At 37.2% G+C, this 19344-nt stretch overlaps 3 protein-coding genes across 4 annotated transcripts; 1 reads left to right on the forward strand and 2 right to left on the reverse strand.

Annotated features, from left to right (window-relative positions):
• Nucleotides 1-5705: 5705 nt before the first annotated feature.
• Mlc1 (Myosin light chain alkali) lies at nt 5706-12635 on the reverse strand. 2 transcript variants are annotated; one of them, XM_017898487.1, is made up of 6 exons: nt 12564-12635; nt 12262-12289; nt 9792-10100; nt 8783-8869; nt 7931-8002; nt 5706-6390 (listed from the first exon to the last, which is right to left on the reverse strand). In XM_017898487.1, exons 1-5 carry the CDS (start codon nt 12564-12566, stop codon nt 7971-7973), a joined length of 459 nt encoding a protein of 152 aa, XP_017753976.1. In that variant the 5' UTR covers nt 12567-12635; the 3' UTR covers nt 5706-6390; nt 7931-7970. The 2 variants fall into 2 exon arrangements, with proteins under 2 accessions (XP_017753976.1, XP_017753975.1); XM_017898486.1 differs by lacking the exon at nt 7931-8002.
• A 608-nt stretch (nt 12636-13243) lies between these two features.
• On the reverse strand, nt 13244-16089 carry LOC108546419 (uncharacterized). The gene is given in 4 exon segments (XM_017898479.1): nt 13244-13830; nt 13832-13923; nt 14799-15010; nt 16047-16089. Coding segments are annotated over 4 exon segments (876 nt in total). The 3' UTR covers nt 13244-13301.
• Nucleotides 16007-18886, forward strand: LOC108546418 (uncharacterized). Its single transcript, XM_017898478.1, has one exon. It carries the CDS (start codon nt 16007-16009, stop codon nt 18836-18838), a length of 2832 nt encoding a protein of 943 aa, XP_017753967.1. The 3' UTR covers nt 18839-18886.
• Nucleotides 18887-19344: the final 458 nt, after the last annotated feature.

Below are 19344 nucleotides of genomic sequence, written 5' to 3' on the forward strand. Positions count from 1 at the left end.
GTCAGTCGCAAATCTGGAATAGTGTTGAGCGCTTTTAAAACATTTTAGGTATGTTCCCCATAGGGGCAGGGCCGACGTGACTCTTCGTGGGGCCGGGTTCAAAAATTTTGCGGAGCCAGGATACACGTTTAAATCCGATATGGTATCGATAAACGGTATGATATCATTCTCTAAAAAGTTAATCAAAATCGATGTTTTCTAAATGGGTGATTTCCTTAACACCTGATATCTTCCGCACCTGTGTTGCAGTCGTATCAACCTTCGATGTCAACGTTTAGAACACGCTGCAACGAAATATTTGAATGCAAAGATGGAAGAGAAAATCTTGAACTCGTGTCAGTGTACAGCAAGCTGTACCATATCCGATTAATTCATAATCTATTAATGGATTATGCGATTGTATTTTCTACACACGCGAATATTTAATCTACTATACAGGGGGTCCTGCAAAATGTCTGATGAGTTTTCGTAGACTGCGGGGCCTTACAAAACGCGGGGCCGGGTTCGGGCCTGAACCTACCTTGTGTCGGCCCTGCATAGGGACGCGTTGAAAGCTCTTGTTCTTTTATTTGCATAAATATATATATTTCATCTATATTAAACTTTATATATCTATTGCTGTATAACTGAATATGTGCTTTGATTTCCTTCCCAAAATCCCAACAAAATTGAATATTCTTATGCGAAATTGTTCGATTCTACTTTGCATAATTGCAGAAATTCACGGGAAGTTTGAACATTGGAACACGAATTGTTTTACCCCGTGATCTTTAATTTGCTAAACAATTTTGTTATAAAAATGGCTGGTCTGAAAATTGCGTTAACACGAGGAATTTTGTTATTCGCATAAGAATATGGGTTTTAAGTATCGTTTAAGGGTAGGTTAGTGGAGAAAAATCGGTACGTGGATAATATTGTTGCATAAACATTCGGGACTCGAGATGCAAATCGTTCTAATAATCACGATGCATGGCAGGGCGCAAAAGCGGGACATGGGTAACGAGGAGGACCTTGGCCCCCTACTCGTGTAACGATAAGCATTCGCGTAACGATAGGTACTCACGTATTACTCATGCGCATGAATTTTAACAAACCGTTCATTTTAGTTTGATCGTTTGTGCAGCTTCATTCGAGAAATTGCACGCATCCGCATTATTCGTAGAAAATTCGTGCAAACACGAATTTTTAATAAATATCCCTAACATTTTTCAAAAACCTATTCCCTTCTTTATTGTAACTTTAATTTGCATTAAACGCATTTCGAATAATTCTCGAAAAGTGAAAATAAACTTGTATGAATTTAATTTGCATTGAATGCATTTCACCCAATTCCTTCGAAAGGAGAAAAATACTTTTTCCATTTCACAGGTCTAATTTATATCGGGTATGTTTGTTCCAATCTTGTTGACAAATTAGAAATCACTATCTCCACGTTGCAAATCGAATTTGCGCGCAATGTGCTTAAAATAATTCTTAAAATAATTTTTTGAAGACTTTCTACTATAAATTCGACGACATTTTGAAATCAGTAAATAAGAAATCGGATAAAAATTAACTCCTAGAATTATTTTAACTCGACGTTACAGACATCGTTGCGTTATTTTAAATTTTATATAATAATTAAGATCGATCTTCGGAATTTGATTAAATGGTGACTTAGGGTCGCCCCCCGAGTGAAAAGGGTTAAGAATAATGACGATAATGATACTTATATCTTCTCGAAGTTTAATCGAAAATTCTTGAAAATACTAGCATCACGTGTTTAATATCTTGCATACAGATATTCGAAACGATTGTCGAGATAACAGGACCCTCCGTATTGGGGGTTCCCCGGAAGCGAGGAACAAATTGCGGATGCCAGTTCGGGCAAAGTGTTACTCCATTTGAGGACCAAGAGAAGGGTCATTCGATTAAGGTTCCAAGTTGATCATCGAAGGTGAGTCCGGTCAACTCGGCAATTGCACGCCCACAAAACATCGTTATTTCATTAAGCTTCGTCAATTTCCTAATTGACACACGATATGCTACTTCTTTCCGGTGATTCTCCACCCAAAATGGTGGCAATGCCAATGGTGTCATTCGCTACGACCGTATATAACGCGAAATTAGCAACTAGCATCGGTCATCATAGTCAACTGATTTAACCGGTGAACTAAATGACAAAGTGACATTCGCGTGATTTGCATTCATTTTACGACGCATTAAAGCTACCTGAAAATATGGCAAACTTTGCGGTCATATATATCCCTAATAGTAATTTATAACGAGTACTATTTATGTATCTTTTATATTACGATAAATTATATTGTAAATTAGAGATAGCCAATATTTTTTAAACGATTTGATAATTATAATATTAAAGCGTAGCTAGATATTTATATAAGAATGTTATATGTCATGATTTATAGATAATATCATAATATAGTCAGAAATTAAAAATATTTGTTATTTTTTAAAGTGGCACGATATTATTATTATATTATATACTTTCTAAATAACGTAATAATATTATAACGTATATTATTATATTAATATATAATTAATAAAAATATTATTATATTAATATATAATTAATAAAATTTCAGCACAACGATATACGGACCTACTTCAATATACACCCCTGGCGAAAGATGCGTACTGCAAAACATTTACACGTATTCCCAATGGACGTGCCGCAAAATTTCCCCTAGCTGTTTCCCTTTAGGACGTAACGATTTCGTAGAGGCTTCACACAACGAATAACAATGGTAGACCGAGATTATCTTGATTCGCGTAAATCGAGTACAAGATGTAGAATTAATTATGCATGGGCGCCTGACAACACGCTGTATTAAGTTAATCAGCATCTAAAAGACTTCCCAGTCTTACGATTCAATATTATGTGCTGGGTTTTCTCATCGCTTTGAGTCTAATGCCCCCGGACACCGAGGCCATTGTACAGTCTTCAACGTGAACATGTGCATGTTGGTGTATCTCTTAATTGTACGATTATTATTAGAGATATAGCTGATAGCTGTAACATTATTTCCAGATATGCTCGATAAAAGTAACTATCGCCTCTTTCTTGCAAGGCAAATCGCGAAATATATCTGATAAAAGAAAAATTATAAAACGCTATCCATTGCTACTTAAAATACGTTATACGCGAATTAATAAAATAAATGTTATTCGCCCGAGATTCATTTATATCGGATCTAACGACGTGCTTGTTTTCTATTGCACACTTTATCAACAAGTGCGTATTATCTTTTAAGCAAAAGATACGGTTAATTATCTCCATGTTTGCATTTATCTAAATCTCTAACATTATTTTTATTAGAGAATTTTTATAGCTTGTCTTTTATGGTTAAATACATTAAATTAATTAACCGAGAATATTCTTGTCGTGCAGACTAATACGACCAATCAATTCAGCAAATTATATCATAAGCCAATAACGTTCGCGTAACGTTCGATATACGACGAAAAGAACTGTCAAATCAACATGTCGTTCGATGCAGCAGTTCCCTCTATACGATAAATTCAAATCTCTTAAAACAATCCATAAACTCACACCCTTAACCAAGCGTTGACTTTAAGTGGGATATAAACACCGCTGTCAACGTAAAATACATAAAAGATATATTCCCTGTAGAAACAATTTCCCTTAGTTCCCTTGTCGAACGAGTCGTTTAACAAAATAAACAGTAGTGGTGAATGAGGTTAAACAGATCGCGGAAAGGGACGTGATTTTCTGACAGCGTATATTCACCAAGATGGCGAAACTCGTGTCCGACCAATGAGCTTCGTCGTGCTGCAGCGTTCGAGCTCGCTCGCGAAAATAACGTTACGTTTAGAATCGCGCGCATAACGTATACCAACCTGTTCGCTGCGTGACGTCGTCGTTCTGCTGCAGCTTGGTGCCGGTGTCGTCCTTGCTCGAATTCACTTGCACATCCGTCATCTTCCCGTTCGACGATTCCACTTTCGTCGGGGCGAGGATCCTCGTGTTTCGCAGTGGTCGATTTCCACGCACTGCTCGTCACGCCGTTATACGCGCGTCGCGGCGGGAATCGGTCGAAATAACGAAAAGAGACGATGCGATTCAGTGCAATGCAATAAAACTGGAAGACGAAACGCGCGACACTTGCGACGCGTTTGAACTGACTGGCTCGACCGCCGGCTTTCCGGGATCACCCGAAGGCCCCACGCCTCGCCATCGGAAATCGCCGAGCGTTTACGAACTCTTGCTGTTCGTGCACTTCTCAGGTGCTCCGTGCCGCGTCGCGAACAGACAGCGATTGCGGTCTATGCATCGCGCGTTCACCCCTCTAGTAAATAGAACGCTACCCCTGATTCTTTTAATGTGGAAAACGAACGTTCTTCATCCGCTATTACCAAAGGAAAATTATTATTTTAATCTTAGAAATTTTTACGATATATAATTACAAAAGCAATGGGAAGCTTCAAGGGATATTCTTGTAATCCGACTAATAAAACTCGACTTATTTAGCATTTTTTTTAAAGAAAACTATGTTACATTTTGGTATGCAGTTTTCGCAGTTAGATTTATTTATATTTAAAGAATATTTCCAATTTTTTTTGCGACGAAATTATTGAAAATTTTGGAAATTATATAGCCTTAGGTAAGTCGTGTTTTTAAAAACGGGCTCGAATGATTGTTATGATTCTGAATCATCTGTTTATCTGAAATGAAAAAACTAAAAAGCATTTCAATTAGTATAAATACGTCTAGAGTATAAATGATCGAAACAGCGAAATTTCGAAAATTAAAAAAATGGCGGCATTTTGAAACTTAAATATCGATTTTCCTCGTGCTTTTCGTACTTTGTGTGGTAAACAAAAATAGAAAAAAAAGCCAGATTTTAAAATCCGTGGTTCATACGATAAGGGTACATTTGTTGAAGATCTCCTCCAAATTTTGAGTCAATCCGTCAACAGAAACACGAGATATCCCATTAATAATTTAAAAAAATACGGTTTCGAGAAAAACGTGTTTGAAGTTTTTGTTACCCATTGTACAGTGCCTGTAAGCCGCAATTTAAACATCTATAACTTTGTTAATTTTACGAATTTGAACAAATCCTTTTACACAAACATTTTCGAAAACATATACTTTGAGAAAATCTAAAAAAAAAAAATTGATATTTTTTTTAAGCCGGATTACAAGAATACCCCCTTAAATCTAGCTAATCCTATTCTTAATGAAATTCTGGTCATTATTACTGTGGAATAAATTATTGGAAAATTGAAAAATAGAAATTACTCTTGCAATAGACTACTCTTTGTTTTTTCCCTCACTAAAAATTTTTTCAAATTAGAACTCGCATTTGACAATTTCGGGGGTACCTAAATAATGGAAAAGTACTATAAATTTTCATTGAATATTATTTATTATATTCCTGTCGATGTCGTATTTTAATTAAAACTTTAATAACACAGGTATCGCATTAAAATTTAATCAAAATGTGATCCCTCGTTGCGGATACAAAGTAGCGTGAAATTTGTCACGAAAGTTGTACTTAAATAACGAGACAGGGTGAGGAAGGGTGTATTATATTAAATTCTTAAAATTTTACTGTTATTATAGAAGTGATATCAATTAAAATAACGATTTCTCCGTTAATGTGGTAGTTTCTAATACGATTTCTAAATCTAAAAACGTGACAGATTCGCGATTTACACAAAGACACAGACCTTTTGGATTTGTACAAAACATGTTTTTATGACTTTATTTACATTACAATTATAATATCGTCAGAACATTTGAAAAGTCAGAACAATATACGACGTAGATGTACAAATCGGCGATTATATATCAAATTCTCCTGGAAGGCTGTGAACAACGTGAGACCTTTGGCACTGCTGGTTACGCGATGGGTACAGTTTATTAAAATTCAAGAATAAAATAACACCGATCTTTTCATTCAGTTTTGTACAACGTTAATATACATATATTAAGATATTATACAACGTTCTTATCATAAATACATATATCTCATGTCACAACGGTAAGTTCAACCGAACCGAGTAGCTAAGTATTTGTGCGTCTTTTGATCAATCTTTCCTCGTTATCTCTTTCACAGAAGTTCTTCCCGTGTGAGAAGGTTTTATCTCGTTTGCATTATCTCTTTTACCCGTTGTTGCTTTTTCAAACGACAGCAGGTCCGATTCAGAAATCGTATTTCGTCGTTTACATTGCGTAAAAATGTGAGAAACGCGGCGTTTGGTGGCCACAGAAGATTTTTAACAGGGGATGAGCGATGGGTATGACGAATGAAAATGTCTCTCGTTGACGTGGAGCTTGTCGATGGATGAATACCGACATTATGGTTGCCGTGCTGTCACTTCATTCGGCCTCCTCTTTGTCGCACAGTCTACGAAGGAACGCTAGAAACCAAATATTCCGATGTTAGTTCATTATGCCAGCGATTCGCGGGCCCAATGGGCCGCAAGTGTGCCCAATACGCAATTGCGTATTGGTCGTGCTCGGTGACCGATACGCAAAACATAAGCCATACTGAATATGGTAAGCATTGAGATAGTACGATGTGCAAAATCACGATGTCACGTGAAGTATTACACATCTGTAATTTCAATCTCGGAAAAGTGCTAAGCTCGAAGTGTCCCGCGGACACGTGACATTCGGATATATTGCGATGATGTAGACTTGCGAATTTCGTTGTTCATTAATATTAATAGAAAGCACCTGTAATTTTAAATTCAAAAAATGAACACTTTCATTGAGAGAAGTAGTGTAGATCGATTAATAGTACGGTTAATGTTGCCGCAACGAAACGCATGATTGAAACCACGCTTTCTCTTGGCTCGCAGAAATCCGTGACGTATGTAAATATCGAAATTATTGCGATTAACTCGGAATATTGAAACAATCAAATTTGTAAAATATTAATAGATCGAAATGTAATACAAGATATCTAAATTTTTGATATCAAAATATTAGAATATTGAATTAAAAATGTTTAAATACGAGGATACTAAAATATAATATAGGATACGAAAATTAAGAATTAAATTATTTTAAGTATATGTAGGTATCTTTATCTCAATCAATTAAAATATCAAAATTTTCGATATCAAAATATTAGGATATTAAATTAAAAATGTTTAAATATCAAGATACTAAAATATAAGATATGAAAATTAAAATATTAAAGAAATTAAAATAATTATAATATTCGGATATCTTTTAATTCAAGAATATGTAGGTATCTTTATCGTAATCTCTTAAAATATTAAAATTTTTGGTATCAAAATACTAGAATATTGAATTAAAAATGTTTAAATATCAGGGCACTAAAATATAATGTAAAATTCGGAAATTGAAATATTAAAGAAGTTAAAATAATTATAATATTTAGATATCTTTTAATTTAAGTATCAGTAGATATCTTTACCCAGAATTTAAATCACTAAATATAGAGTATACGCAAAATTTTAAAAATAAAATTCGCGAATGAACGCACCGCTGATCTATCTCTGCCGGAAGCGTTCGTTAGAAAAGTTACTAGAAATTGATAGAAGAAAAGACAGTATAATCGATCATAGCATGGCACTGTGAAGCACAGTTTGGTCGGGTATTCTTGTAATCGACGAGAACCTTAGAAAACGATTAAGGTTGAGGATCGTTTTCTGAAATCCCCGCCAACGACACTCTCGAGTCACGGATCTCATGCATGAATACATCTTAAGCTTTTGTACGTGTTGCTGTAAGAGAAGCAGGTTATCGATTTCAGCATCCCTGCCACGTAGATTCGTTGCGTCCTATAAAATATGACATGTGCGTGGTGAAAGAGAAGAGAGAAAATTGTGTTAGTTAACAGGTAGAACGAGGCATAGAGAAGAAGTAAAACGTGAAGGAGAGAAGACAGTAAAGCTCATGGAGATGTACACTACAGGGTGTACTTACGAAGGACGATCTTTGTGACACCGACATCCGGCTATTTTGCTTATAATAGCACCATCATCTTCTTCAAGAACGCTGTAGAACACAAAACACGTGGAAATGTTAAATGGTGGGAAACAGGGAAACGGGGCCCGAACGATCGAATCCTTGCGACTTCCTGGCCATTTTGGACGGCTGCGTAAAATACTCTAAGGGGTCTAAGCTACTGAACACTTTACTTTGGGAGAACAAAGGGGTCAATCTCGTGTTTAGATTTTCTACTACAAGAATTAACGTCTACATCGAACTGCTAAACAAACGCATATCTTTTCACTTCTGCTGCCCTTCCTTAATACTAGAACTACCGACCCCCCAAATGTGTGTCTACGTATAATCTACATAATTAATGATAATCAACCCTTAGCACTCGAAGCTTTTCTTTATTAAATTAAATTAAATTATTATTAATTATTCGAAATTTTACCCGTGATAAAATCGTCGCCATTTTTATTTGACTTTGTTCGTGACACAAGAATCGATCTATCATTTTTATAATTTTTATAATTCTGTTAAATGGCGGCTGAGACTTGTCCCTTCGAGTGCAAAGAGTTAATACGGTGTAGGAGTAAATAAGGATACGTAATTATGTTCGTATTTTGATAATTAATATTAATTTTACTAAAAGCAGCTGTGTATTTCGAGTGAATGCGAGATAAATGTCTGGAAGAAGTCGTGTTTTGACTCGTATGGTAGTTCTAGTGTTAATCTAGCAATGCTCTAAATTAATGACTCACTGGTGCAGCTCGTGTAACACGCTTTGTCTCTTCCTCTATTTCGCGAGATGCATGTGTTTCTCTGAAACGGATCCATACTTACGGGTATAGGGGATGAAACCGTCATCGTCCTCTGGGTCCAAGCAATCTTTCAGAACTTGTTCTACTTCCTGGTCGGTCAGTTTCTCGCCTAACAGAAAATTATATACAACATGTACACGCTGCACTTGTTATCGTACTTTCAACTCATACTGGAACCACCGACCTGTCTGGCTAAATATATTGCACGTAAATATAATACATACCGAGGATCGTTTTCTTCGAGACGATTATACACGTATAATCACATTTTCTGGGCGAATTAAATATAACGAATTAATTTTTTTCAAAATCATAGTGATCGTGTGGATATGATAAAATATTTGCAGGAAGCCATTTTAACTCGGTTGGTAGTTCCAGGGTTGGATTCAGTTTTATCAAGAATTTCGTGTTCAGTAAAAATAAAAAATTATTGCGAAAAGATAGTCATTCGGTTTTAAATAAATCATCATCCTTATCGTTAACTTTATCAGTGGTATTAATAGACATTTTTCTTTGAGCTTCTTAAGCCGTGGAATGCAAGTATGGAAGAAGCTATTCTTGTCTGTCCTTTTATATACAACGAATCTTTTTTTATAGTGATATCTAGGTTAATGAATTGATGATACACTGATGCTCACAGAAAATTCCACGTCATGTATCAATTTCGAAAAGACAAATTGAATAAAAACTAAATTAAAGTAATTAAATAAATAATATAAAATATAGAAATGTAAATATAATAAATTATAAAATAAATAATAAAATATATTAACGTAGTAATATAAAATAAATAAAAACTGAATGACAAAATTAAAACGCCTAATTTTCTCGATATAAAACATTATGCAATTAATATAGAATATAATATAGAAAAATAACGCGAGCAATGCAATAATATAAAATAAATAAAAACTAAATGACAAAATTAAAACGCCTAATTTTCTTGGGGTCATTGAAAATACCCGAATTAAAATATTTGTACTTAGTTTTCCGCGATAAATGTTAGTGGTAAATAGGAGTAATGACAGTACCAAGTGCAAGCAGTGTGTGCGAAAGTTCAGCAGCAAGCATGGTTCCATTTTCCTGTTTGTCGTATAGTTTCAAACATTCGACAAAATCTTCGTAGCATCCTTGTTCCTTGTCCTTTTTGCACTGACTGTAGATCGGCAAGAATTCGTCGAGCTTCATGATCTTCTCGCCCCTTTTTTTCGTTCCTCCAAGCTTCTCAATGGTGGCGTTTGTGGGGTTTAAGTTGAGGGCTCGGAGAACGTTGCCGAGATCGACGGCATCGACGACATTCGTGCCATCGGCATCGTAGATGGAGAAGGCAAATTCTACCTCTGTTTAGTTGAAATGAAAAACGAAAAAGTAACGTATTAATTACTATGCATCGATCGCTGATCACACGAGTCTCTCTTTAAAAATCAAATTAACTCATCTTCCACGAGTTTTGGCTATTCGAAGATAACGAATTTGGGAAAATATCGTACGAAGGATAAGCAAAGAAATTTAAATATCGTTGATGAAATTATTAAATTTTAAAAGAGAAAGTTGGATTCTAAAATTGTTGAATTTTAAAGGAAGAAATGCAACACATTTGCAAAGGGAAAATGTTTACACGACACTAAATATTTGGCGTATCTATTAATTAAAAGCAGAAAATATGCAGATCTTATTTAAACGAAACTAGAAATATTTTTATCCTTTCTATTTTCATTGTTTATTATTACTGTAACTACATATTATGTCAGACGTGATGAAACCTCGTGAACATATAACACGATACTCAGAAGCGCAGTATTACCAAAATAAAATATACAAATGTATATACCACATTTCATCCCAATATTCTGCAAAATTTAATTTTAAAAGAAGAAATGAAAATAGCCTAAAATAATTATTCTTTTGCTTTCCTATTTTATATATCAAATTATAATTTAATAGCCCAAATTATCATTTTATCTATCAAATTATAATTTAATGGCCCAAATTATCGTTTTATATATCAAATTATAATTTAATACTCCAAATTGTAATTTAACACTCCATCTTATTATAGCATACACCAAATTATAATTTAATAGCCTCAATTATCATTTTATTTACCCAATTTTAATTTAAAACTTGAAATTATTCTAGCATATAACAAACTATAATTTCATACCCTAAATTATCATGTTATATATAACAAATTATAATTTAATATTCCAAATTATTATTTTATTTACCAAATTATAATTTAAAACTTGAAATTATTATAGTATACACCAAATTATAATTTAATAGCCCAAAATCATTATATTTACCAAATTATAATTTAATAGCCCAAATTATCATTTCATTTACAAAATTATAATTAAATACCCCAAATTATCTTTTTATATACCAGGGTAATAATTTAATAGCCTGAATTATCATTTTATTTACCAAATTATAATTTAACACTCGAAATTATCATTTTATATACCAAATCACAATTTAATAGCCCAAATCATCATCATATTTACCAAATTATAATTTAATATTCCAAATTATCATTTTATTTACCAAATAATAATTTAGTATAAGTTTCGCATTACGAAGAATACAATCGAATCTATGGAAGCTCGTTCCTCAAATGGAATATCAAAATACCAAAAATCGATTTTTCTCAATGAAGTTCTATCTACGCTGCCCGTCCTTCTTCCTTATCCTCCATATCAGTCTCGTGATTAAAACAATTTGGACGACAAATTTAAACCAGGAACGAGGCACGCGAAATCTGGGTTAATATCAGCTGAAGCGTAGCTCTTCGTGCGTACCTGGTTCAAAAATATTGTTCTATTTTGAGACGCAGCGGCTCCCACCCAGCAACCGATTCAAGAACTTGCTGGTGGAAGTAGTGGGTCAGATTACCCCCGCCTAGCCATATAAGAACACGGCATTAACTATTTTTGAAATGGCGCTTCCCGTTCGGGGTGGTTACACCTCTGTTTTGCCCAATGCTAACCATTACGTAACGATTGTCACGCGGTACATCGAATTACCATTTTACTATTTACCCTTGGCTATATACATACCAATCTCGAACGCGATTGCGAAATAATTCCGACGAATTTTAAAAATATTACGACTCTAGATACCTCAACGTGTCTTTTCCCATTTTTCTTGTTTCCTTTCAAGAAAATTCGGAAGAAAAATTGTTGACATTCTGGTTACTTAAATGCGACGTATTTAAGGATGTACAATCAGTTATAGTATAGGTCATAGTGATAAAGAATGCGACGATGGTACTATACTCTCGAGAAATCGTGTCACGAGCACATTTCTCTTTGATCTTTAAGTTATTCTCTTCGCGACATTTAGGCTTGTCTTCACGAAGAATTTCACCGTGATACTCGCAGGGTGCACTCGATAATTCACTGGTAGCTCTAACGCTACTTCTCTTAGCTATACTCATTGCACAGACGGATTAGACACGATATATACACAAATCAAGTGTTCCCCATGGATTTTACTCACTTTCGACTTCCCTGGCACTGAGGTCTGCCTGTAATAAAAAATGGGATACTTTTAAACACTCGCACTCGCATCGAAATTCATAAAAATCGCGACAAAACGCGGGAAACTTAGAATAAAAACCACCAAAAATCGATTTTACATATATACCATCGAACACCGAAAGGTGTTAAAATTCAAAATTACCAAAGAAAATACACGTAATGCGAAACATATATCATTGTAAATTTACATTAGCACGTTAGAAGAAATGAAAAATGAAATTAAAAAATTATTTTAAGAAAGGAATTCGAGACGACTCTCACCATTGTATATTTGCTCTGGTGTTGCTAGATGTTAATCGAACGGCGCCTGAACCAGAAGTGGTATCCGATGTTAGCATATTTATTCATTTTATTTCTGCAGATGGCGCGTCGGTCGTGAGTCGCGTGGAGGTGCAGTTCGGAGGGCTCGGTTCGAGGGTATCGGCAACGCCGCGGTCCAAAAACAGTTCGTGAGGCAACGGGTTAAGCTGTGCTTCCTGCTACGATAAATGGTTTTCGTCGGCAGCGTTCGTATGTCAGGGCTGGCAGATCTGCAACGCAGGGTATACGCGACAAACAGAAATACACACCGTCGGCCTTCGACGTATACCCATGCCTGGCCTTAACACCGTCCTCACCGACCCCCGTCTACGTCCATAACCTCAACACCCATAACCTACTCCGCCCTAACTCCGCATTAAAGACACTCGTGTGTTATGGAAAAAATGTCATTGTATTATATCAAATTTTTAAGATACATCGTTTCCTCCACGGTGTTCCTGGGAACGCGTGGAATCTCTCACGTCTCATATAACTTCGTGAGAGCTTGGCCTACGTAGACCACGCTGCACGCGTGGCCAGCTGATGACTAAACTAGGGAGTTATTTTTATCAGCTCGACGCGGACAGGCGCGTTTCTCTGTTGAAAAAGAAAAAAGGTAGGTTCACGAGTGGATGCTGGGACATTTAGATGTTGCGCGTTCGAGGAAAGAACTCTGGAGCTCCGAAATCGACGTTCGAATCATTTCTTCCGACGGCCGAACATGCTACGGAATAATTTCCGCGTTCTGCTTAGGATACCCTTCTTCTGGTCACCAGACTGTGCGCCATTGTGCAATTTCTTCTTCGTTTTGTTATTGCGTGTTGAGTCCGGTGAACAGTCTTCCTCGTCGGGAGAAGACGCAATTTCCTCGATGGCCACTTCCTCCAACGAAGCATTCCTCGGTAGGTGTGTCGAGGATGTGACGAAAGGGAACGCGACGCTCTCGTTGTCATTTTCCGGCTGCGAATCGACGTTCTGATCAGTGTCGTCGACGCTTTCGATGCTTCTTATGAATCGTTCTTCTCTTTCTTCCCATATCTCGATCTTGTCTTTACTGACCGTCTCCGACTCGGCGTCCTTCTTCTCGCTCGACTCCGCCATCTTGGATTCTAGTTCCTCGATCATCCGGTAGAGCAGACTGACCGATACCCTGGTCGCTTCGTTCGAATTGTCGGATTCTTTCTCCAGTCTGGTGCACATTGGGTCCGTTGTTGTTTCGATCACCGCGCCGTATGTCACCCTGACCCTGAGTCTCGCGCGTTTCCACGGGGGTGGACGGGTCCGCTTGTGAAACGTCCATGTTGTGCGCGACGTGCTTCACCTGGTAAATGAGCTGGGTGTTAGGTACACAATGCAACTTGTTTTCGTATTTGTGTTTGTATTTATTTTATCCTTCGTAGATTTCATTTTTGCAGTCGCAATTTTTTGTTTGCTGAATGTGATTGTTATTTTTATATATTTGCTTGAATTAGAGAGATGGGGTTGGGTATAGCTAATATAATAAATAATAATAGCTGAATAGTAGATAGATAATAAAAAGATAGATAACAATAGCTAAAATAATAAAATATGGTGTATAAAATGAACATTTTATATATATATTTATTAAATTATTATTTAGAAGCAATAATTGTCAATAAGTAATAATTAATTTTTAATAATTATTTCAATTAACGATAATATTCTGTTAACTTTTTGTTGCTATTATATTTATTTGTAAAATAGTAGAATAATATTATTTCTGTTATTCTATTATTCACTTATAATAATATTACTGATATTATTGTTTTAGAAATGGAATAAATAATGGAATAATATTTTCTTATTATTTCTCTTAACCACTTAAGATCCCTATTTAAAAGCATGACACTTTATAAGAAGCTTTATTGAAGACAATGTTATTACGTAAAAGATATGTCTAAAATAATTAAATATTTAAATGAAAATTATGAAAAAAAGAAAAATATTGAAAAATTTTAATCCCTAATTTTAGGGATGTGTTTCTTTTTCACTAGGGTTGGTCAATGTAATATTACGTATCTGGATGTTACCTAGTTAATTGTTATTTTTATTCGAAGAATAACAAAATAATATTATTTCTATTGTTGTTTAACTATTTTAATTATTTAACTAATATTAAACGTTAATTTATTTAACTAATATTGTTATAATTCTATTGTTGTAATATTATTTCACCTGTTTCTCTAGTTTGGACAGGTGGAACGGCACAGAAGTCGTATCTCCGATTTGCAAATTGCGTAAACCTCGCACCATCTTCTCTATTAGCTCCGTGGTTTTCAGCTCCTCACTGTCCGTGCACAAACGATCTTCCATTTGTTGCTCTGTTCGCGTCGCCTGCGATTGGATATCAGCCGATTCTTGTCGATTATCCAACGTTTGTAATTTCTCTGACGACAGTTATTTTTCGTTCATTGCAATTTCTTCAATCATACTTAAATTACGTACAATCGATCTTAGTGTTACGAAAAGAAACAACCACTGCCGCGATTTCGTTCTGAAAATTCGCAAATCGCGTCGCGAGGGGAACAATGTTCGATGGACGGTGCTTTATCTCGAGAAATACGAGAAAGAAACGTACTCACCGTCATTTGTGATCATCATATCGAAAGCTTCCAGCATTATCTTATCGACTAAGCTTCTCGCAAAAGCTTGGACCATAACTTGAGGCATTGTCAACTCGACAAGGAACTGAAATCGCAGCTGTCGAAAACGATAGTCATATTTCATCATGGCAAATACGCATGCACTTGAATTCCACTAGGTGTTTCTCACTGTCCCCCATAAATTTTATTTTCAATCCTAATCAAAATTTTCGGCAAATTGTTGACGTTAAATTCAAATATGAACTGAATACGAGATTCGCGCAGGGTTATCGACACCCTACAAGTGAACTCGCACAAAATGTCCGCTCGTGTTCCGGAAGATGGCAGAAGATCCTAAATATTTATCTACAAGCTGTCGTCTACTTAGTCCCCAGCAGTTAACTATACGAACCGTGTCACAGTTTCAAATTACCATTCAATAATTAAACCCACGAGTCGGTGTCCATTATCGACCGGCGAACCTAACCTATAAAATTTTCAAATAACCGTTCGTACGACATTAAAATTATCCGCCTCGATTTTCAACTGACCTGGACTATCTCGATGAAATAATCAAAGAATACTACGGAAATAAACGAAGATTTACCAAACCTTCTACGGTATAGTTGATATACGTTTTCTCGCGTAATAAAATTATAAGACTGGTCCACGATGAATGCTTCAAGATGGACGATATTATTAACCACAACGTAAGATATAGATACGAGATTTCTAAAATATTAAATAATCATAACACAACCTATTAATTCCCCAAAAAGTTGAATCTCGTGTTCATCGAAGATGGATCAGAGCAAGTACATAGAGGTTAGGATCTTCGAACCCGTTACTGAAATCCCAACTTCCGACACTCGCGAATATTCCATAAAAACCTTGAGCACGATCCACGAATGCGACAATCTAAAGGCTTCTGGTTCGCATATACGAAATAATACACAGAAAAAAGTACCTCATTCCACGAATCCGAATCCAAACGTCAAAAGCTACTCATCAGCCAAACAGACAGTGGACGTACTTCGCAATCCTGAGAGACCATTCGATATTGACTTATTGCTGAGATACTACGCGTGCAACTCCGACATGGAGAAGTCGATACACAAGGTAATCGCGAAAATGGAGGACCAGGTGTGCAAAGACGTGGATCAGGGACCGTTAATCGAGTTGGGTGCAGTGTGTAGGATCTGCGACTTGCTGAGGGACCCATCTGCCCAGAAGCCTTGCTCGTTCCGATTCCACGAGATTTTGGCCAGGGTGCAATCCCTGATACGTCGTTGCAGCAGAGAGAGATTAGAGCAGGTCCTGTCTAACGACCCTTCCCTCAAGATCTGCCAGCACTGCGGAGTGATCAGCTGCTCGAATTCTCCAAGCGTTCTCGCGGATCCTTGCAGGTCTCCACCTAAAACGTCCTACTTCCTCAGCACGCAGATGTTTCCCGACATTGTCGACAATGGCGACGACGCGAAGACATATAGACAGACGAAGAGAATTAACCCCAGGAGCGAACAAGCCACGAAACACGTCGATAAATACTATAACATCCGGAGAAACGCGAATCGTCCTCTTTACAAGGAACGAGGAGCAAACAATGGGAGAGCTTATGGATCGAGAGAGGTGAGTCTGACTGTGAAACGGGAGAATAATTTCCATATGAATACTCCTCGACGTATCGAGACCATGGTGGCTGAACGAGAGAACGACCACGTGGTACAGGAAATACGTTCTACTCATGGTACACTGACTGGAGAGATGTTGGAGTTAGATGAGACAGGATTGGAGAACCGAATTAAGGATTCTCAGCAGATAAAGCCTTCGGACTTCGAATTGGACCCTAGAGGAACGATTAAGGATCAACGACAGCTGGAGACTACAGATTTAGAGAATAGAGGCAGGATCATCAGTGATAATCTGAATCTTACGAGCAATTTGACACATGATAGACGTTTTAATAGGGTAGACTGCAAAGAAAAGTTCATGGACAACCTTCCTAATAGGAATAATTCTATAATAAGTAATTTTAGACCAACGAACAAGTGGAGAAAGGTCAGCAAGGACCAACTGGGCATGAACGAATGCAAGGAAGAGGTTCTAAGGGACATTCTTTATGAGCAACCTGGGCCACGACTGGACCAGTCGAACCCACGGGACTGCACGTCTTTAAATAGCGAACACGGCGTAGGAAGTAAACAAAATCAATCAACGAACGTCGTTGACGACGCAACGTCGTCTGCAAATGTACTAACGTACTTGGCAGGCCGCCTCAAATCGATAGACAGTGGGAAAAAAGAATTTGTTTCGCAACCAGGTGAAAAAGCGAGTATCCATTCCGGTCACCCTGCCAATAAGCGTAGTTTCGTTTTACATCGGGCTCGAGGTCACGATCCACGCCTGGATTCGGAATTCCTGACACTCGAAAAGCTCGTGCCAGCTGACAAGATCGCGAGGGACAGTCGAAGGGAGATCTTTTACAAAGCTCAGCATCACTCGGAGCACTGCAAGTACGTCCACCCAGTCAGACGTGGCAACCAGTTCAGAAGCTTTACCTGTCTGATGGAAGACGACTCCCTGGAGAACTGTATAGACACCCCTGTCACGTTGGCACAGACCATAGAAAGCAACACTACCGTGGTCAGCTCCTCTTCCGCAGAGAACATGATTCGCGAATGGGTGAAGGCTCCCGGAGCCAGCATCCAGGAAGCCTGCAAGAGCTCGGAAGCTTGGAAGCCTTCTACATCGATCCTGAACGTAGCTCGTAGAAGATTCTGGGCTAAAGAGAAGATTGTCAATTGTCCAAAGGCGTCTAACGAAGTCCAACCTAACCTGACAAGTCCAAGTGGCAGTAAAGTTTCCTCGAAAAATCGAAAATATCGTCATCCGAACAGGCAGACCATATCTAGTATGCTCACAGGAGGCTTTAAACTCTGGCACAGTAAGGATTCGATGGCCAGCAAGTCTAACGAGTCGAAGTCGAAGAAGATGGTGTCTCGAGGCAATGAAAAGCGTTTTGGGAAGCATCTGTTCGAATCCCTGAAGAGCATTAGGTCTGCAAAGTCCAGCAAGTCGAAGGAAACCAGTGAGAAGCCTTTGATGTCTTTTGGCAGTAGTCTGCCAGGTGACGTTAAAGACGTCGCTCGAAGGATCATCTATAATGAGTCTTCCTTGAGGAACACGATGATGGAGAAGGGGAATCATGAGAACATGGACGACGTCTTACTGCTCTATAGGAAGGTGCTCGAGAGCACGGAACAGATGGACTGGCGCAGCTTCCAGCGATTCGTGGAGGACCTGCATCCGGAAAAAAGGGACCTCTGGCGAGATATCTGCAGGGTCATCGACGACAAGGTGAAAAGGATCAACGAGGAGGAGGATGGAAGCGCGGAAATATGTATAGAGATCACCTCTATTCCCTTTCAAGGGGCCAACGAAAGAAGAACGTGCAGCAACGAGATCGTGTTCGAGATGGACATAACACTCGCAGACGTGGAGAGGTATCTGGGTAGGCAGCTGCCTTCCACGGAGAAAGAGCAGCTTGACACCCTTCAGAGGACCAGCGAAGTTATTAAAGTTCGAAATGACGACGTTTGTGATACTCGAGTGGCCTCTAATCAAGCTGAATAAGCGGTCTTGCACGCTTTCAATTTTCCCTGTACGTACTTACGATCAACATCGTCAACCATCTCGCATTTTTATACATTCCTGTATTCTACAATTTTTAAACAATACAATCGGTGCTGTTATAGTACTTATTTCATTGTTTGCAGAAACTGTTGTTCGAAAATGAAGGATATTCAGTTTCTTTGAATTTTGATAAATATTTTTTGACTCCCTCCAAGTCTGTCACACGTTCATACTAATTTTGTGGAACTAGAATATTTTATTAAAGATCGAATTTACTATAGCTAAAAATTATTAAACAATTTGGGGTGTATTCATCAAAATTTTTCAAAACTGAAAGACTTTGGGTTTTCTGAAATTTTTATGGGCATCGTTGGACTTCATCCAAGTCTATCCCACGTTCATACTAATTTTGTGAAATTAGAATATTTTATTAAACATCGAATTTACTATAGTTAGAAATTATTAAATTATTTGGGCTTTATTCATCAAAATTTTTCAAAATTGAA

Source organism: Eufriesea mexicana, unplaced genomic scaffold (assembly GCF_001483705.2).
Source record: "Eufriesea mexicana isolate 0111107269 unplaced genomic scaffold, ASM148370v2 scaffold710, whole genome shotgun sequence".
In the NCBI taxonomy this organism is placed as follows: Eukaryota; Metazoa; Arthropoda; class Insecta; order Hymenoptera; family Apidae; genus Eufriesea; species Eufriesea mexicana.

Bases quoted from the DNA above. Each gene is read 5' to 3' on its own strand.
- Mlc1 (XM_017898486.1), bottom strand. The intron at 8,870-9,791 runs GTACTGTCATTA...ATTTTCTGTTAG, and splicing joins GCACACACTGCTTGCACTTG to GCGAGAAACTGACCGACCAG. The intron at 6,391-8,782 runs GTAAGTATGGAT...TTTGGTTTCTAG, and splicing joins CGGTTTCATCCCCTATACCC to CGTTCCTTCGTAGACTGTGC.
- LOC108546418 (XM_017898478.1), top strand. From the start codon at position 16,007: ATGGATCAGAGCAAGTACATAGAGGTTAGGATCTTCGAACCCGTTACT.